Genomic DNA, 27,894 nt, shown 5'->3' on the forward strand with positions numbered 1-27,894 from the left:
TATGGTCGAGGAAACCATATTTAAATTTAAATGTGGTTTTATCACTAAGCAAAATAATTTAAAAACTGAACTTGCAAGCACAAAAAATATTTCATCTCCTAGGATATGACAAGGTAGTTGGAGAAAGAGAAAAAGTAACAAAATTTTAGCAGTTTTAAAGTTTGAAATGAAATAGCTATAGTTACTTGCTTTAAAATCTCTATTCATATTATAACCAAATACACTTTTATAAGGCAGTAAAAGTTATTTTAAAAGACCATTAATTGTGTGTTAAAAATATGTTGTGCTTGAACTGTGTATCCCCCAAATTCACATATCGTAGTCCTAATTCCTCGTACCTCAGAATGTGACTGTACTTGTAGATAGGGCCTTTAAAGAAGTAAGTAAGGTAAAATGAGGTCATATGGGCGGGTCCTAAGCCAATTCACAGAGAAATGACCTTGTGAACACACAGCAAGAAGATAGCCATCTGTAGCCAAGGACGGTCTCAGAATAAACCAAACCTGTCAACACTTTGATCTTAGACCCCAAGCCTCCAGAACTGCGAGAAAATTAATTTCTTTTGTTTAAGCTACCTAGTCTGTGGCATTTGGTTGTGGCAGTCTTAGCAAACTAATCCAAGATGTTAAGGAAAAAAGGTACCTAAAGTTGGAAACTTTAGAATTCAAAGATTACTCACACATAAAAACACCAAATTTCTAAAATTCCACTAAAATTATTTACCATTAAGTTTTAAGTATGGATCTTTTACTTAAAGTGAAGTATATTTGTATTTATGAGACAAGGAAGAAATGAATAGCTATTGCTTCCATCAGCTAAAATATGGAGAAGAGAAATTCTCCTTTGCCTCACCTCCAGGGTGTGTGTGTGTGTGTGTGTGTGTGTGTGTGTGTGTGTGTGTGTGTGCAGATATAGATAAATTCGTGTGCAAAAATAACTTTCTCTCTCTCTCTTTAAATTAAAGTTGAAGTACATCCAGTTTGCTAGAGAATAGAAATGGCAAGAAAAATAATTTTGGATAAAGATTTGACTAAACTGGTAAAAATAATACAACCCTAATCAATTTTTAGACTTTTAAAATTATCCTTAATCTTTATACTTTAGCTCCCTTTCCACCCATATATTTTTAGGATTACCTTAAAGATATGCTTAGCTGTACCTAGTAGATTGTTGATGGCAACAAATATAGACATGAGCCCCGAAGGGCTTTGGTAAGAGCAAGTTATCTGCTGGAAATGATTCTTCTTTTTCTTCTTCTTCCCCACCATCATCATCGTCATCACCACCACCATCATCATATCACAGCTAACATTTATGTATTCCTTACTACATTCCAAACTCTGTTTGAGAGCTATACATATACATAAATAGATTTAATCTTGAAAGCAATCCTATGAGGTAGGTACTATATTTTAGCACATCTTCCAGAATAAGAAACCTAGGCACAAGGATGTTAACTAACATGCCCAAGGCCACTTAAAGATTGACAGGTAGGATTTGAAGCCAGGCAGTTTGGTTTGAGAGTCCACATTTTTAATACTACTCTGCAGTCTATATTTAATCATAGTCACTAAAAACAAATTGCAGACTGACTAACAAAACTGGCTATGTATCTCTATTACTGTAATCAAGACTTCAAAAGTTGTGCTGTGAACATGGCTGCTACTGTGGTTATGAATAATGCACACCAATGGCAAGAAGGTATACTTCCAATGGCCTCTTCTCCCATGAAGATATATTGATCATCCATTCCTTTGTTTATCTCACAGATAAAGAAGAAATTACATAAATGTATATAGAAAAATTTTTCATTAGTTTTAAATTCTATTTGGTGGATGTAATAGAATATAGATGAGAAATCTACCTTCACTGGCATGAATAAGAAAATACGGAAGAGGCAAAAGAGAATATAAAGGCTTTTAAAATATGATTTTTCTCTAGTTCCTTTTTCATTTCAATTTCCAACTCTCTTTTCATTAGGCTTATATAGCCATTTGTCAAGTTTGTAGGTGAGACTGAAGTTGTTTCAATCTGGCCTTGATAAGACTACCAGTAATATCTCTTGTGCTTCAGGGGCCGTATTATGTATGGCTGCTCTTACTAGCTTAATAATCTATATTTTAAAAGCTAGTTTTATCTCTCTTTGTAAATATACTTGATAAAGGAACAACCAGAGACTGATTGCAGACAAGTACACAGCAGGTGACTAATAAAAGGCTTGGAAGCTGTCTGGCTCCAAGACAAGCAGCCCGACAGTCCAGAAGGGTTATGGCCTGGTTTGGGGCCAGAAAGCAATCTAAAGTATGCAGAACTCGGGACAGAAGTCACCCTCAACTGGGGAAGGAGAGGAGAGAATGTTAAGAAGTGACAACTGCACCCACACTCTGACTTTCTCAGAACCTTGGTGGCGAAGTTTGGAAGCTTGGTAGTAAGAATGCTTCCGGGTAACGTGACTTGTCTCTTTTTTCCTCCTATGCTCCCATGTGAGCAACTTCACTTAATTCCAGGAGTTTCTCTTGGCATTTTGCTACAGATCTTGAAGCTAGCTGACTGCAGGGTTATAAAGAAATGAAGGCAACACAGCAGAATAGAAGGGTAGAGAAAGGGGGTGTTGCACTGAAGAAATCCAGATGCAGCCACTGGCATTCCTGCCGTGTTATCTTCATCAGTGAGCGGTAAGCTTTCTTGACGTGGCCAGGGATGGAGACCACGGATAGGTGACCTTAATTCTGATTTTTAAAGATGAAGCCATTCTGTCAGATATTTGGCTGGACGAAGCCTATCAGAGTTTCTTGAAAATCGGAATCCTGCCTCTGTGTACGAAATAATAAACTGCTTCTTCCAAGAAAGGAAGCTTCATTACTTCCTCTGGGACATTTTAACTTCCTCCGTGAGGGCCTTGCAGAGTAGAGACTGAGTTACTGAGATCACTCCTATTGGAATTTTTCTGCTCTATTCGTCAGAGGATCCCACCTCACTCACACCAGCACAGCGGGGTCTGTTTCATGTGAGTACCAGGTTCTGGATGCTTCAGCAGCAATCCCTCCAGTGGGCACAAAGCCTACTTCAGCTGTTCTGTTGCTGGCCTGTGTTATATGCTGCTAGCAATTCAACTTTTCTGCTTAGGCCAAAAAATTTTCCCAAGCATTTTATTTCAATCACTGCTATAAAAGAAGCCTCCATTTCTTCGCTTCTCCTAAATATATGTATTTTCAAGCATTTTCTTGTGCTTGTACAAGCCCACCTATCCATGTTTACAATTTTACTTTTTATAAATGTAGTCTTTCAGTATTCAGATTAAGGAGCAGCGAAACGGCCAGGCCTACATGTGTGCCCGTTAACTGCTTTCCAAGGGCCAGGCTCATTTAACATCAACCCTGATAACCTAATTTCTTCATTTCAGCAATTTAGTTTGTAATTTCTCACCACACATCATGTTTCAGCCTCTTGTTTTTTTTTTTTTTTTAAATCCATATCCCTTGAAGATTCATAAATTCTTTCCCCCTAAATTGAATTTTTCCTTTTAGATTTCTGATGCTTGAATTCTCTGAGAATAAAAGGAACATTCAATGACCTCTGAGTTGCCCTAGAATCCTTTTCATTAGCTCAATTATTTCTTCACCGCTTCGTTCTGACCTTGTCATATTAATTTCTCATGCCCATGATTACATTTGCTGTTGTTATTGTGAAAATTAAAGCAAATATTATCTGCACCACTTATTCCGCACTTCACTAAATGCTAAGCCATTTCTATACATCATCTCTTTTCATCCCAATCATGACCCTCTGAAATAGATCCCAAAGCCTGGTTTAACAGATAAAGAAACTGAGAATAAGGGGTTAACCTACCCAAAGGCACCCAGGGGGAGTTTGCTTGAGTCCAGGCACTGTTCTCACCTGCTGCACTACACTCATTTACTGCTGTCACTTCGATGACACTGGAGTCTCTAAGTACTCCTGTTTACAAACGTCCAACTTATAAACAGCCCATGTGTAGCCACTCCTAACCTGCCCCAACCTGTCTCCCTTTTCTGGTGTCCCTATTGCCTGTGTCTTGAAAGTCCATTTAAAACACTTAAGGCTGGCACTGAATATGTATTCTCAGCGTAGAGAAGAGAATAAAGTCTAATAAAGGGAACAGTTTAGTTAACAGTGGGGACCTATTTGTCAAAAATCCTTTGTTTTTAACTGAGTTTTTTTTTTTTTTACATTGTTATTGCCTGCAATTCCACCAATGTGAGTTTTAGTTGTATTTAAAGGTTTTTTAAAAATGACACTATTTCTGCATTGTCTTATTCATATTATAACGTAAATTACTTTAGTTGGATTGCTTTCCTTGTGATGGGCCTCTTTGAAATTGGCGATGGGTCCTTAAAGGACAAAACTGCTGGGAACAAAGCGACAATTATGAGGATCAGGTGTGCAAAATGAACGGAGAAAAACCTCTTCTCCTTTCTACGTTGTCCCCTGCTCCCAGAACACTAACAGTGTATTAGATTAAGAGTTAAATGGATTAATATAGACCTCTGGTCCACATTTGAAAAGTTCTGCACACTATGTGGCCTATATTACCTAATTCTAGGGAGATAAATAAGGAAACAGAAAATGATAATATGGTTTTATATACAGCAGTTATGCTGTAATAAAAATATTTTGTGATAATTTTGTGAAAACATTACTATTTTAAAAAGAGCATCATTTCTCCAGAGTTGAGCTCCAAATAAATACTGTACCAATGAACGGCATAGCATTCTCTATTGAAATGTTAGGGGCTACCCTTTAAAAAAATATCTTCTGAGATCATTTAAAAATAATAAATATGGCTAATTAAAAAAATAAACATTACTTAAATAAACATCAAACTCTACATATTAATTTTCATATACATATATATACACATTGTTTGGCCTCAATATTATTGAGAGTATTCTATGTATTTTAAAAAATCATCTATATTCTTTCCTAAAGTATATTGGGAGATAAACAAATAAAACAAACGGGTGTCAGTGGAAGACATGTTTCTACAAGTTTTAATATCTTATTTTATTAGGACTACATGCCTTGGTATTTGGATTCTATAAAATGAATAAATGAGAGATTAGAGTAGAAGAGATGCCACAAAAGAAAAAGTGTATCTATTTAGCCCTAAGAAGAAATACAACAAAGTCTGGGAAGACACAGATATCATTTCTGACATCAAGTTCAAAAGGTTAGGGATGTGTCTGAAGTACTATATCACTACAAAACTATTTTCCATGAAATCCACTGAACCTATTTGAAGTTATTCATATTTTTATTTTAGAAAAAAAATTATAGAAGTTTAGGACCTGCTGAGTAAAGGCAAGGCTATTTTTATTTGTCTTGAATTTACCTTTCTCTGGCTTTAGGCCTATGTCATTTCTAGCACACCAGAATTCCATGATGAACAATTCTACATTCACCATGTGAGTATTCATGTAATTTGAGGAAGAGCTTGGTGGTTTGTAGGATGATGCTGATGTAGGAATCTCTGCCTCTTCTAGGTTGTACTAGACCTAGGAACTAGGTCTAGTTTCTAGTTTCGGGGGAAACTAGAAACCTGTGCTACCTACCACATATGCATATCCAATCTAGCCAGTTACGCTTTACTTAGTAAGTCTTGACTTTACCAAAGAATGGAGTATAATGGAGAGAAACTGAAGGTTAAGTAGGTAAGGATAAAATAGACCTAATGTATAAAAATCCAAACAGCTCTTCTCTAATACACAGATATAGACCACAAGTATTGCATGATTGCAACGATTACATTACTGAGTCACAGAACACGTAATAATTAAATGTCATAAGTTTTGCTATTTTCGTTCTCTTATAAAATCTTAAATAGCTACATCAAAGAAAAGTCTTTTCATGACTTTGACCATGAATGATATCATGAACCTAAAAATGTTTTGAAAATATAAAGGCAGTGAAGGAGAAGAGTCTCCCTCAGTAGATCTCATACCTCAACTTATTCCCAAAAAGGAGCTCAAAAGGATTCTCAATAAAAAACCTTTTGAACTCCTTACAAGAGCTCATGGGTATGTATTTTGTTCTAACCACTCATTAATAAACCAAATTCAACTAAAATACTATGAAATTGAAAAAAATTCCTAGGTATGGGAAAACCACAGCTGTTCTCCCTAAACATTTTGAGGGTGTTGGGGCCTCTTAGATTTTATAAAATAAAAAATTCTAAAAGATTAGTTCTTTAGATCATTGAAGATGTTCATTTCTTTAATCTCCTATATTATATAGTGATTTTTTAATAAGGCAATTTCTATCCCTAAAAGTTGAAATATAAACACATTATAAATTTTAGCATAATAATCATCATGGGGCCATTGCATTATATGTTCGTGTCTAACTAATGTGCATTCAGAAGTTGAAGAAAACCTGATGGTTTCATATGATTAATTGATTATCTTACAACTTTTAAAAAGAAAAATGTCTTGCCTTTGAATGGTAATCTTGCTCCAGTCTGGGGTCTGATCCGGCTACCTGTTTGTATTTGTTAATTTTCATTTGGCGATTTCTCTCGTCTATATCCATAGCACCTATCGAGTAGAAAAAAACCCATAAAATTAATGTTCAGTTCTTATTTCTGAGCCCCACTTACAGGATGTATAATAGAAGAAATGCTAGGCTGATATATCACTTTCATTCAAGGTAGTACGTACAAATTAAATGTCATCTATTATTTCTTGAGTTTATTAAAAGTATTCAATTTGGTGAACAAAAGCATGATGACTAAATATGTAAAAAAAAAAAAAGTTTTAATCTGAGTAAGATGTAAATGAGTTTTAACAGAACAACAAATCTCAACTAGAGAGAAAACACTTTCTGGTACATGTACGCCCAGGAGAATATATTTGATAACACATAAACTTGACAGCAATAATACTGTAAAACTTTAGCCTATAATTCGTCAGGATTTGCTTTATTTACTGAAAAATAGTCGTAAGTCTAATTGGTTTCAAATACAATTTTACAGTTGTGTTTAGAAACCATTATCATAAAACTAGCACATGTGTGAAAGCAGGTTGCCCCAGCTTGTATGGATCTTGTGAACTTGAACTTTCTAGAACCAGGGCCAAGAAAGAAGCACTCGGAATAATACTCCTGAGAACATACCATGCCAGTAAAGACACTGAAATCATTTCAGAACAAAACAAAACAAAACAAAACATGGAAGGAGCTGAGAAAGTGAGATGGTAAGCCTATTATAAAATAAGATTAATACTCTCTATAACAGGTCCTACCTACAAACACATCAATTATTGGTATCAAGAGGGTCTTTAAAAACTTTGCTTAGAACAAGAACTAAATTCAGTTAGCAAATCTTAGCAAACATGAAAAATGTTTTTAAGGTATATTTATAACCTTAATCAAAGAGATTTTACAGGAAAATTCCATTTCTCATAAATATGCATAATAGAAAAACAAAATCTCAATTGCATACTACAAATATACAAACTGGGAAAAATAATCATAGCTTACTGGGCTCAAGGGGTATCTACAACAAAATGTTGTCATGTAAATTCATAACCACTGAGTGTGGGTAGAAATGTAAACATACGCATATATGCCCTTCGCTTAACATCATAACTTTTTAGAAACCGCAAGTTAAGATCTCTAGACAAAAGTGTGCCCATTCAAAAATAAGTATTTTAGTAGTCATCCTGAAAACAATGTCATTGTATATCAGGTAACTCTCGTTAGTGACAAATTCTGAGTAAAAATCTGTTAATTAAAATAAGATTTAAAAAAGGAAAAAATTCCAAAAAGGAGTACGAAAATCTTGAATAAAAGAATGTATCTTGAATAAAAGAGTCTATATTCCATGACCTCTAAGTATAACAGAAAATTTAAGTCAACTATTCAATAAAGTGAGCCAAATTATTCTTTTTAAGAGTCTTGTTTTAATAATGATTTGAGTGATTAATTCTGTGCCAAATTATAAAATAGGGGATGAGGGTGTTGGGAATGTTAATATAAATTGAATAAAACATAAAATCAAGTGAGTGCTTCCATGATACGAATGGGAAATACAGTCAAGTATAAATGTCTACTTGTCTATTAAAATACAACATTGGAATTATTTGTACCTCCAGAGATATTCTCAGGAAAACATGTTTATTTTCTTCAAGGGCAAGGGAACAAAAAAAGCTATCCCCGCATCAAAGAAATTATGTGTACTTAAAGAATATTAATTAACTAAATTGAGTGGGAAGTTCTTTTAAAAAGTTTCATTTTGATATCATAGTAGCAAGATACTATATTAATTCGAATAGCACCAATAGACAAAGTTAAGACACATTTTATATATACATACATAAATTTATGTAACATACATATAGATATAGATACACATACACACATACATATGCATTTTCTAATATTTAGACTATTTTCTGGACATCAGCCTCCTATGAAGCTACATTAAATTCTTTCTAATTCCTAGGTAGTCATGTGATATATACTGGCAGAAGTTGACAAACTTGTTCTGTAAAAGGGCCCGATAATAAATATCTTAGGCTTTGCAGACCGTATGTTTTCTGCCACAACTCTGCCATTGTAACATGAAAGCAGGTATATAGAGTGTGCATACACAAATGAGTGGCAATGTTCTATTAAAACCTTATTTACAAAGCAGGCAGCAGGCCAGATATGGTCTGTGGGCAATGGTTTGCTGATCCCTGCATTAAAGCATAATGTTTTTTTTATTAAAATAACAAACAAAAAAACCCACACTGATTTAATATTGCTTTGCAAAAGAGCCTTTCTCCTCAGTAATGGTTTAAAGATTTTGTAGAATCAGGTTTATGGAACATCACTTATATTTAACAGATCATTGGGGGGCCTAAGAAGAATATTAATCTGTATTTGCTCTAAGTAAACAAAGATGCAAATACAGTGATATAATTATTTAAGTATGTTATCAACTAAATTCCAATCTCAAACACATCTTTCACCTCCAGACTCAATTATCATCTATAGACAGTCCTTAAACGAAAAAAATTTTTGTTAGAGCCTTAACTAATGATCTCTCAAGTGACTATCTTAGTGGATATACAGTCAACAAACTTATATAAATATACGTTTAGCTTAGAACTTTAAATTCTCCCAGGAAGCTAATCCTTAGGACAAACCACACATTTCTCTCTCCAAAACTATTTGGCTCATGTGAAGCGTTCCATTCCTTTTCTACATTTTTATCGACCTATTCTCATAAGATAAACACTTCACAAACAATAATATCCTTAGAGAGAAAAGTATCCTACTGGTAAAGAGATCCATTATAGGAAATAGAAAACTGTCTTCTATTGAAACTTCCCAAATAATTAATAACAATGTGATAAAGGGCCGCTTTAACAAATCTAATTGATTTTCATGAAATACATAGAGATATAATAAATGTAATCTGAACATAAAATATTATCTGAGACAATTTTTGAAGTTAAAGAAGTGTATTATACGTATAGTAGAAACATATTTTTTTAAAAATTAAGTATATTTTGCCAAACTATCAAGGAAAGGAAAAAATTACTTTTGGTAACTATCGCATTGAATCCTAGTTTGCAAGACTTTTCTTGTGAGAAAATACAAGGGTGAAGAGGCACAAAACGAAACAAGATTACAGACTATAATGGTGACACTGACAGAATTCACATATTCCAAACGAACAAAGCTTAGCTTAAAAGGACCAAATTCACGTAATCTCTAAGTGCTAAACTCAGCATTTAGGTATGTACCAAATGAATGCAATAAAGAAAAAGGTATGATCAGTGTATGTAGCTATTTGCTTACTTCTAGGTGACAATTGCACAGGAGAACGCATGGTTACATGTGTCTATTTTCTACTTTCAGTAGGGTAGACTATAAAAACAACTTATTGATACCTTTCGCCAGTCAGAAGAATAAGAATAGACATTGTTAAAAATGGCGACATAAGATATAATGAGATAAATAAATAAATAAAAATATATATGGGATAAATGAGAAAATGTAGTATTTTGTTATATTATTTTATTTTCAAAGGCAGAGTAATTAAAAAAAATGTTGTCCCTGATTTTACTGAATATTTTAACTGTTCTTTCAATATCGGCTAACTGTGAAAAAACTTATTTTTCAGACTGACAGTCATTGACAGCTATTGACAAAAAAACTGATGGTTATTTACAGGAATGTTTTCCAAAGTACCTGATGTACAATGATAAAAAGTAAACTGTTTCAAAATACTACATATTTGGTGCTGTGCATCAAAAGGCTTTACAATGGTCATGTTTTTGAACCTGAAATTTCACTTCCCAGGATTATTCCTAAAGAAATAAATCAATGTGCAGGATGTACATACAGGTATATCCACTGCCATATTGCTTGAAAATTGTAAAGACCTGGGAGAAGAAACTCTAGATGTCCGACTATAGGGGTTGGTGAACTGCACTCGTGGTGTATCTATAAGATAAATGCATCCATGAAGTAGTGCATGTGATGTGCGTGCGCATTCACGTCCGTAAATATAAAGACACTGCAATTAGTAATTATAAAACATTAAATGGTGATATAGTACTATAGTTCCTGAACTATAATCTAAAAAACTATATATATATTCATAAAAATATATATGCACATAACCTATACAAAAGACAAAGGGATAAGGGGAAAAAATGAAGATTTCTATACCAGAATGTTAGCAGTTATCACTGGTTATTGAAATTAAGTGCTATTGTTTTCTTATCGGGGTTAATATGTAGTTTATAAAATGTCTACATGGCTATACACCATACAGGATAAAATACTTTAAAAAACACACAGCATCATATTTTTGTGAAAAAGGACAAATTATTCAGTTTGAAAACCTATGGTTTTGTAATGATTTGATAAAGATGCTTTGGAAACAAATGTTAAATAATTTTTTTGATGTAAATATACAGCCATTCATTGCTAAATTTATCTTAGGGATATATATTTATTTTTTAAATAAAAGCATTTGGGTTGTTATTTAACACTGGAACAAGTTACATTTTAAAAGTATGCAAATAAATATGGGGATAAAAATGATAAATTATGTACTAAATTATTTCTGCATCAGTACTGGGGCCAATGGAAGCATTTTGTTTTAAAGTGTAAACAATCTTTTTTTAAGTTTTCACTTAAATTCCAGTTAGGTAACACACAGCGTAATATGAATTTCAGGTGCACAATATAGTGATAACACTTTCATACAACATCCGGTGCTCATCACAAGTGCCCTCCTTAATCCCCATAACCCACTTCGCCCAACCATCAGTTTGTTCTCTGTACTTAGGTGTCTGTTTCTTGGTTTGTCTCTTTTTCCCTTTGCTTGAGCACACTTAAGCTTAAACTGAGTAGTTAAGATATACAAGTTTTGAGGAATACTTATTTCCAAATAAATCAATTCTGAAGAAGTTTCTACTGTGGTTACTAGGAGTTAACACATTGGGAATGAAAGATATAATTTGATTTGGTTTATAATGTGTTTGCTTATAAAATGATCTTTTTTTTTTCATTCCTAAGAATGTAGGAGAACTGAACTCCATATATGCCTAAGTCAAACTTGGAATTAACTGAAAAATAAAGACTCTAGAAACTTACAAAACTGTTGTACTACCTTGAGGCTCATAGGCTTTTAAATTACGTTCTAAACCTTAACAATCTATCTTGGATATCTAGGTTACCTGCTACTACATGTATCTGTCTGCTGTTTCTCTGCTACCTCTCTGCCACATTCATTAAATAACACTTCAAAGGAGATGCTATAGCAAACTGCACAGACTCCTTTTCCTATAGTCAAAAGAAACTGATATTTAGACTACTTTTGGACATACGTTATTAAGAGTGACCTAGTGATACGAGGAAACAGAGCATATCTGGTTTTGACATCTAAATTCAGTAAATAGACTTACTGAGGTTTTATCACTCAGATGACTTGGATTTTAGCACCATTTTAGGTTTCAACACATAAAATCTGGATATGGTTGGGCTACAGGGGAAGGTCACGGTTTTGTGCATGGAGAGTGCAGTGCAGATAACCATCACAGGGTTGATGGGGCTTTGCAACTGTCCAGATTTAGGGTGATGGGTGTATTTATGCTATACAGGAATGAATCTAAAATCTTAAAAACAGCACTGGTTTAAAAGATAAGAAGAGAAAATACTTGGGTTTAAGTGTTAATTTCACAAGCCTTCTAACTGTAAGTACCTAATTTACCTTTCTGGATATAAAATTCACTTTCTGTAAAATTAATCATTTGGGACCAGATACTCTTTATGATTCTTTCTGCTATATAACTATCTGGTTGGTTAATTCTGATGCCAAAATAATTTTTAAGTGTTTGTTCTTTTATATTATCATATCTATTTCATTAATATAAATAGGATATATTTATATTATACCTAGAAATATATATTTCTGGAATGTATTTCTAGAAGTATTATACCTGGTCTAGAAATTCCTACTCTGTTTGCCCTGGCATTGCATTTATTAAAATTTACAGTGTGTGCGTGTGTGTGTGTGTGTGTAAGGAGACAGGGACAGAAAGGAGATGAAGGAAGAATAGAGGGTAGGAGAAAGACAACGAAAGAGGAAGGGAGGAAAGAAGGTGGGAGGAGATTGAGAGAGAAAGAGACAGAGAGAGCACTCTAAGAGCAAGCCTGGGAAAGACAGATAGACACAAACTGTATTGAAAAGTTCATTAAACCAGAGAATTTGCCCAGCAAAAAGAATCATAAGGATGATCTAATCTAGGAGGCTAGGAGGATCTTTCAGACAAGATCAAGCGCTATTGTTTTACTGTATGTTTCCCCCACGTATACTGACATGTTTAAAAGAAAATATTAGTAACTTTCTATCAACTTAGTTATTTTTAACTTGTTAGTCATAATTCCTGTATCTTTGAAAAAAACAAGATACATTTTAAAGGAGAAACTAAATTTTTAAGTAAAAGTCCCTTGGAGAAGGAATACAATGGTTATTGTTAATATTGTTTCTCAGAGAAAGCACAATAACCACTGATAAAAGATACAAATGTGATAGGGCTCCTGGGTGGCTCAGTTGGTTAAGCGTCGGATTCTTGGTCTCAGCTCAGGTCAGGATCAAACCCCGACTGGACTCTGTGCTCACGGTGTAGAGCCTGCTTGTAATTCTCCCTCCCTCTCTCTCTGCGCCCCCCCCCCCCCACTCACTCTCTCTCTGTCTCTCTCAAAATAAACTCTTTTTTTAAAAAAGATACAAACATGAGTCGGATTCACTGGGTTAATATACTATTCCCTATATGTGTTAAGCCCTTTAAATATTCTGCTGTCTTCCTGTTGGATAAAATCTACATTAAGGAAGAGATAACCCACAGAGTAACACACATTATTGCCCTGTGTAGATGACTTGTCCCCATCTTATTATATTTGGGTATGACATATTATGCAAGAACACTGTGTCCCACATGTGGGGCCTAATTAACACAAGTCATGAGATATTTCAACTGTATCCACTCTTATGCATATCACAGACTGCATGGACTGTTTGAGAGGAGCATAATAAAGAAATTTAAATGCGACTTTGCGTTTATGTTCATTCAGAAATAAATGTTTAAGTATACTTAGAAATGCTGAGAGGGGCACCTGGGTGCCTCAGCAGGTAAGGGTCTGACTCTTCGTTTCAGCTCAGGTCATGATCTCACAGTTTGTGAGACAGAGCTCCATGTGAGGCTCTGCACTGAGAGCACAGAGCCTGCTTGGGATTCTCTCCCTCCATACATACACACAAGGGAATATTTTTCAGCCATAAAAAAGAATGAAATCTTGTCATTTGCAACAATGATGGAGCTAGAGAGTATAACGCTAAGCAAATTAAGACAGAGAAAGGCAAATGCCATATGATTTCACCCCTATGTGGAATTTACGAAACAAAACAAAATGACATAGGGGGAAAAAAAGAGAGAGGCAAATCATAAAGCAGACTCTTAACTATAGAGAACAAACTGATGGCTACCACAGAAGAGGAGGGTTATGGGTTAAATAGGTGATGGGGGTTAAGGAGTATACTTGTTGTGATGAGCACTGGATATTGTAGGAAAAGTATTAAATCACTATATTGTATACCTGAAACTCAGATTTACAGTGTATGTTAACCTACTGGAATCTAAATAAAAGCTTAAGAAAAATAAATTATACTTACTATGGCATTAAAATGATAACATACATATTTTTAAGGTAACGAAGATATTTTACCTTCTTGAGTCAGGGCAACAAAGAGGCAGATAAGGGGTGATAAGTCATTCAAAGTGGAATTCTTTTATAAAGTTGAGATTCTTAAAAGGATCCAAACACATGTGATCGTATCCCCTAAACTATAATGAAAGGAATAATGAACTTCCTATTCTCCAAGAACAGCAGAATCAGAAAGGGGTTATTACCAAATGGAGAGGGGAGTGACATAAACAGGGCCAAATTTCCAAGAGTAAAACAAATGTCAATTGTTAGGTATAATATTTCACTTCATATTTTCAATGATGGTATGCATAAAAGTTGTTAAATCCTTACATTTCCTTTAGAGATAACAACATGTTGCCAACAACAAGCAAGCCAAGGAAGATTAAATTGTGCTTGGAAAATTTAACTGAGTAGAGAAAAAGAAAAATGTTTATATTTAAATTTTTAAAAATCACTAAAATCAATTACATTATGATTGCAAACTGCAAATGTGACATAAGCTTCCAATATAAGAACAGATAGAGAAAAGATTTGTAATAGCCATCTCCTCTGAATATCCACAGTGATAATCCTTGAAAATGATTATCCATTTGAGTTATCAATTGGGATAAAATGAGGGAAGTTTATGTAGCAATAGTGTGATTAAAAGGAAAAATGTACATTTTAATTGTTGTTATACAATCTCATCCCCGTTAGCTAATACTGAAATTTCTTTAAATTCGGATCACCTAAGTTGGGGTTAATTATTTACAATGAGAAAAGGAACTACTACATACAAGGACTTTAAATAATACTCATGCTTAGATATCAAGCTGTGTACCTTTTTCCAAAGGTGCTCGTGAACATTGTTATTGGTCAAGGGAGCTATGACGACTACACGGAGGACCTCATGTCCTGCAGTTTGACACTCCCTCAGAATTCAAAGGTAGGCATCCTACATGTTTCACCAATAGGGACATTTCCTGAAATCTTCTCTTCAATACCAAGAAGAAAGTGGAATAAAAGGTAGGCTCACCCTCAGATCAAGACAGCTAGGGATTTGATGAAAACACCTAAGCCAGAGACTCGGCTGAATTTCATTCAACCTTCCAAATACCCACATGGGATTACGACTTACACTGAGGATCCTAAATGAAACCGCAAACTAGACGGTCTGTTGACATTACGTGTCCCCTTCCAAATTCCTCTCTTTTCTTTTTCTAGACATGTAGCTTTGTTCTCTCATGGTGTCCACCACACATGTCACCGCTTCTCGGCTTTCACGTTTCTACATCCTCCACCTTGTCACAGGTAAAGACCCCACTTCCTGAGGTTAAGGGCATAGATTCTGGCACTGAGCTCAACCGCTTTAAATTCCAGCTTCAAATGGCTGGAGTAAGTTATGAACTGATCTATACCTGAAATTTTCAATCTGGAAACTAGAAATAAAAACAGTACTTCCAATGGGTCCTAAGCTCAATGGTGTATTAAAATAACTTATAGCACAGGGACTTAATTATCCAAAACGTCAACCTCATTGTAAAAGAACTTATTAACCCAAAGAAATCTAAGAGAATGCAAAGTAAAAATTGGTTTTATCAGTGAATCCTAGTTCTATGACTAACACCATGTTAAAACTTATCTGAGGTACTTCTGAGTTTCTCAAGAGTAAAATCTGCAATGTGTGGAATGAAGATCCTGATCATCAATTATTTATCACCACTGCAAGTTTCGTAAGTGGGACCCACTATACGTAATATAAAAACAATGAGTTTTTACATGACTGAGCACTTGTGAGCTATAAAGTAAGACTATCCCAAAGTAGAGAGCCTTTTATGTGCTTCCAACACAGAGGTCATGTTATTTGGTTACTGCTGATTCATTTAGTAAGAACTTCGTCTTCTTGGGGTTCTTTACTATTTCATGGTGACTTCACTCAAAGAAAAAATTCGACTACCATACTTATTTTGAAACTTATTTCTTAAATTCCCTGTAATGTCATATTTGCCAAATCCAGTGACCATTCTTCAGCACCATTCTATCAGACCTCACAGCAGCATTTGATAGATTTATTAAACTACGCTTGGTATTTTCTCCAAGTGTTTGGCCTGCACTTTTCTGACACTCATTCAGTTCACTCTTTATTAGACTACTTTGTTGGCTTATCTTCCTCAGCCCATCTTTCAAATGTACACATTTCCTAAAGTGTTGTCATTGACTTTTCTTTTTATTCTATTCCTGAGTGATTCTGCCTAAGTCCATAGCTTCAACTGTCACTTTAATGCTGAAGGCTACTACCTTCATCTACTTTCCTGTAAGCCTGAGATTCACATCTTAGTTGGGGGCCCCTGGGTGGCTCAGTTGGTTAGGCGTCTGACTCTTGATTTCGGCTCAGATCATGATCTCATGGTTCATGAGATTGAGTCCCGTGTCAGGCTTAGTGCTGACAGCCAGAAGACTGCTCGGGATTCTCTCCCTCTCTCACTACCCTTCCTCTGTTCTCTCTTTCACTCTCCCCTTCTCTCTCAAAAGATATAATAATAATAATAATAATAATAATAATAATAAAGATGCACATTTCTAGTTATCTCCTAGCGATCCCCACATGGATATGCCATCAGTGCCCAAAACTCAGCTTGTTCAAAACAAGTTAACATTACTTCTCATATTTGTCCTTCTTCCTATAGCTATTATCAATGACTATCTAGAATATCTAGAATTTATGTCTTTGTTAATGCCTTGCCTGTTCTTGGAACTGGAACTGTCAACACTAAACACTTCTCTTGCTCCTTCTGGGTTTCTTGTTGCACTGCTTTAGACTCAGACTTTTAGGCCTTCCTTTGCTAGCAACCCCTAGAGTCCTCTCTTCTCTTTGTGTGATGAAGTTATAGACCACCCCCCATCCATTACCAAGCCTCCTGAACCCTATTTTGGGATGGGAGTTGGCTTTTAATTGCTTGGGATGTGTCAGGTCGAATAAAATTTTCTATTAGTCTATATATTTAGTACTATCGGGGTAATATATTTTAAAATTAATTTAAATTTTTGCGTGTTTTCAGTTATTTTTAAAGCCAGATTTATGGAGGCCTACTGTCAGAAATTAAAAATCACACTATTTAGGTGCATCTATGACATTTGACAAATGGATGTAGCCATGCAACCTCACCACAATCAAGACACAGAGTATTTCTGTCACTGTAAAAAGTTCCCTGGGGTCACTTTGCTGTCAATACTCTCCCTACCAGCCCAAGGTAACCAGATTTCTGTCCAGCTTTTAATTTTCTGAGCAGATTTCTGTCCAGCTTTTAATTTTTTTTTCAACTAAAGTTTTACTGGATCAAGGCATAGAAAAAAAAAATGTAACAAAGCTTTTAAAGGTGCACGGTTAAAATCTTGTGTTCGAGAACTTAATAATAACGTTCCTGAACAATTAAGATCTTAACACTAATAATACTTTCCAGAAGCCAGGAATTGTGCTAAAAGCTTTGCATGAATTATGATTATGTCACTTAACCAGTACAACTGTATGTGATAGGACTTTTGTCACAATTTTACTTATTGGAACATTTGTACAGGGCATAGAACTAGTAAGTGGCTGAGATTGGTCTGTTTTCCAAAATTTATAATCTGAAATACTTAGTCATGAAGTGATTCTCTCTCTTCTCTTTCTCTCTCTCACACAAACACATACACACCCTTAACTCTTATTTAATGCTTTTGTTGCCCCAACATTCTTCCTTTTTAACACTTCCTCCTTTTTCTTATCTAATTGCATCATCTCCTCTTTGGCCTTTTTTTTTTTTTTTTCATACTTTAACTTATTTCCTTTTGACCCAAACTTAAACTACAATATAGTCATTTTTAGTCTTTAATCTTCTTTTTGGGGTTTCCTTCTAATTCTCATTCCTTTACTCTGAATTGTCCTATCAACCTCCTTCACATTCTTCATGACCTTATAACCTATAACCATGATCTCCCCATCAGTTATGTCACATAATTAATTAATCTAATCACTCTTACTTGTTACCATTTTCCTTGCCATTAAACTTTGCCTTTCCCACTATTAGTTCTCTTTCTCATCCTTACTCTCATGTCCCATACCCCATCTCCTCAAGCCTTCATACAGGCTACTAGAAAGAAACTATCATCTGTCAAATAACATCCTTCTCTTCAGTTGAACTGTAATCTAATTTAAATTCCCTTAGCAATTATCTTCAATGTAGCATTATTCATGCCAACTTACCCTCTTTCATGTGAAACCTACTTATCTTTCATGCCAACACTTTTATATTACAATGGTTTTATTATAGACATAAAAGTATAGAGCTTTAAGTGAGCAAAGAGGAAGAAGATGATCTGAAAACAATCATACCTTATTTTTAACCATGAGCCAATGAATACATAGTATTGTGTGCAAGTTAATACTAAATAACTTGATTACTAACTTATTACATATAATCCTTTCCTTTCAACTCAAATGATTTAAAAGTATTTTAATCCTAACTTTATCATTCAGAGTTATACTTTGTTCATCTCCCTGCAAATCTTCAATATTTAAAACTCTTCCATCCATCACTGACACTTAAATGTCTTCTCAGGAAAAAAAAAAAAAGTATAGCAAAAATTATTCTCTTCTTCTGAACTTTAAATGCCCTGACTTTATCTTCTGATTCTTGATCTTAGTTGTGTATCTCCTGGCTCCTTTCATACTTCGTTTCTTCTTACTCTTCTGTTTTAGTTCAAAATCACCTCTTCAGAAAGACTTCCTGGGTCCCTCCATCAAAAATACATGCCTTCCCACCCCAGCTGTGCTAAGCACAGAGGGTTTTAAATAATAGAATTATAACAATCTAAACTTACCTTGTTTAGTGACTATTAGCTCTCCCAAGAGTATAATTTCCATGATGGGAGAGACCTGTTATGCCCCCAGCACCTAGAATAGGCCTGGTATATGAAAATGTTTAGTAGATACTTGTTGAACAAATGAATTTTGCAGATGTGAAATACTTTTATAACACTAGAGGAAGAATTTCAGGAATAACTTCCTTTATATAAGCATATATGGTAGAGGTCACTTTAATATGTCGTTATGATACCTAGAGAATGATTTGAGTCTAACATAGTCAAGTTGACAGATTATTGGGCCATTTTACAGAGATTTTAATAGTCTCTGCTTCAGAATTTTATTCCTATTTTATTTTTATTCTTATTTTAAATAATGACTCAATTTTATTATTCATTGTTTACATTATACATCGGTCTGAAAAATGAAATCTTTGCTATAACTTGATTTAGTAGTAATAATTAATAGGAACTATTATCTTTTTACTTTCTAGTATGTTGAAAATTCTGTGACAAGTTCCTTACATATATTATTGCTTTCAATTTTTTTCAAATTACAAAAAAAATCAAAATAAGTGCTTGTAATTTCTGTTAATAGCATTATTCAGTTAAATGGTTGCATACGCATTCATTATTCAACATTCATGGTAACATCCTTTTCACTGCTACAAATAATGCCTTAGTGAAACTTTTGTACATATGTTTTTATCTGAGCTCATTTCCAACAGAGCAGAAGTCTGTAAATATTTTTAAGGCTCTTGATTTCTATTGAAAAATTACTTTTTAGGAAGATTATAGTAAATTATGCTGCCACTCTTATATCACACTCTCACCAGCATTAAAGCATTGTTTTCAAAATAGGTGAAACATAGTATCTCATTTTTTTTTAAGTTATCTATTTGGTTATGATTGGAATAAAATGTGGGATTTTTTGGAATAAAATTTTTTTTATACATTTACTGTCCACTAAATTTCCTGTTTGGTGAAACGTCTGTACGTCTTCTGCCCATTTTTCTGTTAGAGTTTTACAGAGTACATAGTTTATTTGTCAAAGTGATTCAGGCATTAAGGCTCTCAATACTCCGAGTTGCTGCAAATATGTTTCCCAGTTTGCTGTTTGCCTTCTAATTTGTTTATGCTGATTTTAATCGTCTGAAGTTTATACCTGCCAAGGTATAACTTGACTTGTAGTCAAGTCTCTCTTTTTAAATTTCATTACTTTTATTTTTAGAAAGGCTTTCTCTTTTCAGAGAAAAGCTTTTTCATGCTTTTATTAAAATATAATTAACCCTTTAATCTAACTGCAGCCCAGAGTTATATCCCTAGTGAGTGACAGAACTCGGATAAGAATCGAGACTTATCTGATTTCAATGTTCTCGCTTTCTACCCAACTCTGTTGTCCCAGAAATGGTAATGCTCAACAGTACAGGTGCAGCAGTTCTGATGCCCAGGTCTGTGTGACAGCTACGTCCTAAACTAGAAGTCACAAACTCGTATATTTGTAATGCATATAACAAAAATAATTCTGTATTATAGACTGGATGACTAAAATGCCTGGGCTTCAATACACTTGACTCAAAATAAAAATTCTGGTTTCTAATGTATTTTATAAAACAATTAAAAAAATAGCTTCACTTACATCATGCTTACAATGTACCAGACACAGTTTTTAAGTAACTTACAGTTTATATATTAATGAATTTAATACATACAATAACCCTTTGATACGGTATTATTATCTCTGTCTTAGAGAAGGGGTATCTGAGGAATCTACAAAGAGTAACTTTCTCAGGATCACGCAGCACAGGAGCGGTGGTGCTGATCGGGGAGTCTAGTTCCAGAGTCTGTGCTCTAATACTGCTTCTCAGACTAACGTTTCTTACAGGAACACATATTTTCCCCAATAACTGAAATTTTCAGAAAAGAGAGTTAAGGTAGACAATAGGCCAAGGTAAAATAGAATGCTAAGGTATTTAGAGTGCACGAATAATGCTTTGAGAATTCAGCAGTAACTTCTTAAATTCAGGCTGTATCTTCCAAGGCAGATGGAATTTTATATCCATAAAGCATTAAAAAACAGCGCATTCCAAACCTCAATTTAAGTGAGATAGCTGAAACCCAAAGATCTCAAATTACGTGTCTAGGATCACACAGCTCAGTGGAAAGACCGAAGCTAAAACTAGGTCTCTTGACTCCTGTTCAAATCTTCTTTCCAATTTCCCTCCCACCACCCGAGGAAGAACTACTCAAGACCATTCTTATTTCATGTTTGGGCATTCCAACTGTTTCACGTTTCAACAACTTTCTTAACTCTCTTCTTTTATATTTGACTATTTATAGGCTTTAGAAAATTAGTCTTAGTATTATCCTTTATTAATAGGAGTTTTCACATAAGATGTGATATGTTTTTATATATATGCACATATACAGGCACCTATGTCATTTCATTTGATTTTTTTTTTTTTTGGTTAAAATATCACAATATTACTTAATAAAATGTTAAACTTAAACTTACATAAAATATTCCAGGCTGCTGTGTCTAGAGTACTGATCATACAGTTGACACTCCATGCCTCTTTAGAAACTGATTTACATTTTTTTAATGTTTATTTATTTATTTTGAGGGAGAGAGAGTGAAAGGGAGTAGGGGCAGAGAGAGAGGAGAGAGAGAGAACCCCAAGCAGGCTCCAAGCTAATAGTGCGGAGCCTGACGTGAGGGGTGGGGCTCGATCCCGTGAATCAGGACATCATGACCTGAGCCGAAATCAAGGCTCAGATGCTTAATTAACTGAGCCACGCAGGCACCCTGATTTACATTTTATGGCAAAATTTCAGTCTACTAGAGAGTTATGTTTTTCATGACTGAGCAAACCTTAAATATCTATATCTTAGACTTCCATCAATAATACCGAGTCCATTAAATATAGGTAGGATACAATCAATGCACAAAAAGTACCTAAAAATGGGTAGAATGTGAGTGTAATGATAAGACTGATAATGAATCAATGACTGAAAGATTCAGGGAAATTTCAGTAACAGCTTATATGTGTGTTTATATGTGTACATATTCATAGATTTATTAAATTTCCCCCACAATTAATGTTACTTCTCTTTCCCTTTTAAGATATAACACAAGTAGAACAAGATGTCAAGTGAAAGCACGTGGCATTTAAAACATGTCATATATGCCATGCAAATGTGAAAACAATTAAAATGAAGGTTTGCAATAATATATCTCAATGGGCAACATTCAGAATAATCACAGAAATAAAACAAAAAAGAGAAACTGTTTTCATGCTAAAAATAATACTGTAATTGTGTTAATTTTGAAAAACTTGCCTTAGCTAACCCTAACAGGAAGTGAAGTAATAATTTTATTAAGAATTATAGAATACTGGGGCTCCTGGGTGGCTCAGTCGGTTGAGCGGCTGACTTCGGCTCAGGTCATGATCTCACGGTCAGTGAGTTCAAGCCCCGCATCGGGCTCTGTGCCAACAGCTCAGAGCCTGAAGCTTGTTTCGGATTCTGTGTCTCCCTTTCTCTGACCCTCCCCCATTCATGCTCTGTCTCTCTCTGTCTCAAAGATGGATAAACGTTATAAAAAAAAAATTTAAGAATTATAGAATACTAAATGAACTTACTGTAGAAATCACTTCACAATTTATACATATTCAAATCAGTGTGCTGTATATCTCAAAGGAATACAATGTTTGTTTATTTAAGGAATCTCCATGTAACCTAGGGCTTGAACTCAAGGACCCAGAGATCAAGAGTCCCGTGCTCCCCCAACAGCCAGTCAGGCACCACCTCAAACTAATCCAATATTATATGTCGATTATATCTCAAAAGAATTGGAAAGTTTTTTAAAAAATTAAATTTTTAAAAATTAGAAAATAATTATAATCACAATGCAAAGTATGTATTAGTTATTCCCAATTGTGTTTTTATTAAGAAGCGCTTAAAATCTATTCAACTTGAACTGTTAAACTTTTCAAATTAACATTAAGACCTGGCAGACCAGTGGGCCAGTCTGAAATCGTAATTTTTTAAACATATTTTCTAAAACTTTTGATGTAGCACAGAACCAACTATAATAATGTAATAACTGGCTAACATAATAATATAATAATTGGTATTATAATATAATAGTTCACCTAAGGAATTAGTAAGAAATATGGCCGAAAAAACATTTGCTGTTTTTGAGATCTCCTTAGGAGTAAAACATATATTACACAAGCACTAAGACTGCTAGATGCCCTAGACCAGCTCTGGAAGTAATTCTGGCAACATGTGTAGTTCATACTTGAATTTAAAAACATGAGCAGATGCTGTTTTATGGAACTTACCAAATAGTATTTTTAAAATCTCTTTTGTATCATTAGCTCTCTTTCAAATGGTCTCTAAGATCTGTTTTAGAATTATCTAAAAAAGTACAATTGTCATTTGAATTTTTTTTAAGTTTGCTTATTTATTTTGAGGGGGGGGGAGAGAGAGAGAGAGAGAGAGAGAGAGAGAGAGAGAGAGAGAGAGAGAGAATCCCAAGCAGTCTCCACGTTGTCAGCGTGAAGCCAGATGTGGGGCTTGAACTCTCAAAGCCTGAGATCATGACCTGAACCAAAGTTGGACACTTAACACACTGAACCACTCAGGTGCCCTATCATATAAAATTCCTCAAGAGTAAGAAGAAAAGTGTAAACCCTAATAAAACTTGCTCTTCTCATTTAAAAGAAACCTGATTTTTATCTGCCAAGGGCTAAACTTAGTGAGTTTTTCCTGCTTCAAAATGTGTGATCAAACTCCATTCCTTCATTCACTGTGTAGAATTATATTGCAATGACTATACTTGGACCTATAATAGAAATAAAGGTCCTTCGACTACGGTATAAAATGCAAAACACACACTTCAACTTAGTATGTCAGGAAAATGACTGGCCTTATGAAATTATTTTCCATCTCATTTTGGCTCAAAGTATTAATAGGTGGTATTGATTGAGAAAAATAATCAACTTACATATTCATTAAAGATGTGATGATGGTTTAATATACTACATTCTATTGGTCACAGTCTCGAGTCAGTTTTTGAAAAGCTTTAACTTCATCTAACTTTTATTAAACAATTGGAAATCCATCTGAGTTGCTTGTTACAAAATTTACTGTTTTCTCTTCTAAAATTACCTCCTTTTTCTCTGAAGTTCTCATGACCATCTCTATCATTCTTTACTCTCATTTTGTTCTGGAAGGGAATGCACTGGTCCTCGTTTTTCTTTGGGCTTTGGAGAGTTTGTGGAATCCTTTATTCAGTGCTAGCGAATGCAGACCAAGTCCCCACTTACAGTGTTGAGAGTCTACAGCTGAGAAAGCTCACCCCAGCTTCCTCCCACCAGAACGAAAGGAAGGATTAATAGCTATAACTGCAGTTTTAAAGTCTGTGCTAAGAAAGACTTCAAATTATGTTTAGATAAAAATTAAAAGTAACTTAGGACATGAGATTTGAACCAAGAACATTCTCTTTCCTCTGTAAATTTAACCATTCCACATATGTCCTAGATAGTATTTTTTTTTTCCTAAGAAAAATTGCTTCCATCATCAATCTTCTCCTCTTCCTAATTTTCAAACTCCCTCAACAAAGTACTTTTCTCTATGCATATCATAGAGATTCCTTTGTTCAAGCTGTTGAATTCCCCCTCCCAAAGCTTGGCCTAAGGTCTTTATTTTTCTCTGTGTTTTCTCCCCTACCATATTCAGTGGTTCGTTTCTTCCCTATCCTACCATCTATTCTTAACATTTTCCAATCTGTACTGTCAACCACACCTATCCTGAGCTTCCTTCTCCACTTCCTCCTGCATTGCTGCCCACATCCTAAATCTTTTCCACTTGTGAATTCTGAACCCAGAAGCCTTTCATTAAATCTTATGCATTCTCAGCCTCATCACAGAATGCTCATCTCACCTGTTAGCCTGAACGGAAAGCTGCCCCTTCAACAAGAACACTACCTGTCCGAAACAATTTGAGGAGAAAAGGCTCAAAAGCCTATACTTTAAGTAATAGGGAATCCTGGAAGTGGTACCAGCATTTTTCTATGTCTGCATTTCTCCTTTCACATGTTTACTTTTCTAATTTCATGTAACATTTATCGCTTTTATGTTCATACCATTACTTTCTTGCTGTTACTGTCTACTTCCGCCCTACCTTTCTTCACCCATTCTCTGTCACACTTAGGGCGTCAGTGGCTCTTCAATGCCTATATAAAAATTCTAACATCAAAGTTTGTTGCTTTCGGGGTGTCTGGGTGGCTCAGTTGGTTGAGCGTCTGACTTGGGCTCAGGTCATGATCTCACTGCTCGTGAGTTCGAGCCCCGCGTTGGGCTCTGTGCTGACAGCTTGGAGCCTGGAGCCTGCTTCGGATTCTGTGTCTCCCTCTTTCTTCCGCCCCCTCCCCCCCCCCCCCCCCGCTCATGCTCTGTCTGTCTCTCTCTCTCAAAAATAAACATTCAAAAAAATTTAAAAAAAAAGTTTGTTGCTTTCCTTTCCTTTCCAAACTGTAGTCCAAGCCCCACTTCAGAAATTCACCCCCAGGATCAAAACCTGTATCTTTCTATTATTTGGAATTGTCTAACATCTGAAAATTCTAAGCATCACTAAATCAATCTCTGAAAATAACACTCTCCACTTGCCTCCATTAGCCTGAATATCTCTATAAATTCCAGTTCTTTCATTAAAGCCCTTCTTTCCCAGTTCATGGAAAACTCTGTATCTGAATGTGATTTAACTGCATGGCATGATTTCACATGACCAGCATCTTCCCTAATCTCAGACATCACTTTAAACACTTTGCTTTCAGGCCACCCTCAACACCCTCATCCTTTTTCTTTCTCCTCTAACTGCCTGCAAACCTCCAACAATTTGTCTGAAGTGTGCTAATGAATCAATCACACGACCTTAAAGACCATCACGAATTTAAGTTCTTCACGTAAACTATCCTCCCTTCTACATATCTTTGGTGAACTCTCCCTTGTATCCTCCAGGATAGCTACTCTTCATTTTAACTTCCCCAAGCCATTATTAGGAAGCCTAGTCTACAGTCACCCTCATTGTTTTTTCTTTTAGATCTCTCTTTCCTTCTCTTCCATCTGGTTTCCACGGTCCACAACTTCACTAAAACCATTTACACAAACATTGTTATTGGTTAACATTTAACAATAGTTGCCCTTCTCTTGAATTTTTCTGATGAGTATAGCCTTCTTGAAACACTTTCCTTTCTTGACCTCTGTTCTTTTCTAGATATCCCACAGTCTTTCAATGGTTCTTTTCATCATGGTTTTCTGGCTCTTGTTCTTCCCTCCTCTCCTTAAATGTAAAAAAATGCTGGTAATCCCAGAATTTTGATTCTTGGCTCTCTTCTTATTCTTCATATACTTCTGGAAATTCCCTTCATTCCAATGGAATCAGTTAAATGCTGATTCCTTATTCTATGTCTCTAGCCCAGACTTCTTCTCTCCTGAGTTCCAGACCCATACATTCAATCACTTCTAATAGATGTTTATACCTGAATATTCCAAAGAAATATCAAACTAAGTTCATCCTCACACTGAATTCTTAATTTTTTCCTAAAACTTTTCCAACCTATATTCCCTATCTTGATAAAATGTGCCCCCATTTACCTATACATTTCAGTTACCTGAAATTATTCCTCCTTTTCTTGCATCAGTAATATCCAATCAGTATGTAGGTCCTACAGGTTTCACATCTTTACTTTCTCTATTGATACCTTAAGTCACCCCATCATCATCTCTTCACTGATCTGTGAAACAGCCTCATAAATGATCTTTTTGTCTACACTGCTCTTGTCCACTTTTTATATCATTTCTAAAGTAATCTTTCTAGAAAAAAATATCCAATCTTGTTCCTCTCTTGCTTTACATGTGTCAATAACCTACATGTTCTTCAGAAACCGTCCCCTTCCCACTTTTGCCTAAATTTGTTTGAAGTCGTTTTCCCTGAGATGTTGTCTACACATGAGGACAACATCTTTCTAGTTTTTAATGTTTAATTCATATGTTATCTCTTCTATGAAGTCTTTCTTGAACTAATATCCATACTTTCCAGGTGGAAATGATCATACTGTCCTTTTTGATTCCATTGTATTTCTACACATATAGATTTCTCACAGCACCTGTAATATTATTGCATTTACTCGTCGGATTCACTCTACAAAAAGCCTACGAGGATAGGGAGCTATTTTGTGTGCCCTGTTATTTCCAGCACCTAGAACAGTACCACATCACATGAGTTCAAGAAATGAGTGTTGAATGAATGTTCGAGATTTAGTTCAAGTGTTACTTTTGCCATAAAGTCTTTTCTGGCCATCTAGTTGAAACAGATTTTATTTGACTTTATAGCTTTGCAGAACATATTGTTAGAATCATCCACACTGGCACCTAAACGCAGCACGTTCCCCACATATTATAACTCCTCGGTGATATTGATAGCATGTGTAGGACATGTATTAGATCTTTAGTGTTCTCCACAGTCTAGCACATTGCAGAACTCATGATAAAAATAAAATACTTTTAAAATTATGTAACATAAAGTTGAAAACAAGGTTTAAGTCTAAAATAAGTTCAAGAATGAAATACGATTAATCTGTTACTTTAATTTCAATGACTAAATACTGTATGCCTATATGTATGTACATATATACATATATTTGGATCTGGAGTTAGTTACCCAGTTATGGAAAAAATACATATACATATATGTACATATTACGTAAATATTAATCTTTTTATTTTTTATCAATCTAATTGGAGCGGTTGCTGCTAACAG

General features: G+C 34.8%; 1 protein-coding gene across 49 annotated transcripts in view; it reads right to left on the bottom strand.

The window, feature by feature from the left end:
- The window catches only part of RIMS2 (regulating synaptic membrane exocytosis 2), a 612,588-nt gene that overhangs the window by 146,520 nt on the left and 438,174 nt on the right, over window positions 1–27,894 (bottom strand). For 33 of the 49 annotated variants that reach the window (XM_045453947.1, XM_045453935.1, XM_045453941.1 and 30 more), the window contains one exon: window positions 6,472–6,572. The exons of the other annotated variants lie outside the window; for them this stretch is intronic. In XM_045453947.1, the coding sequence (XP_045309903.1) occupies window positions 6,472–6,572 (101 nt within the window). The remainder of the gene's footprint in view (window positions 1–6,471; window positions 6,573–27,894) is intronic. 49 annotated transcript variants of the gene reach the window in all.

The sequence above is a fragment of the Leopardus geoffroyi genome, chromosome C3, assembly GCF_018350155.1.
Source record: "Leopardus geoffroyi isolate Oge1 chromosome C3, O.geoffroyi_Oge1_pat1.0, whole genome shotgun sequence".
In the NCBI taxonomy this organism is placed as follows: domain Eukaryota; kingdom Metazoa; phylum Chordata; class Mammalia; order Carnivora; family Felidae; genus Leopardus; species Leopardus geoffroyi.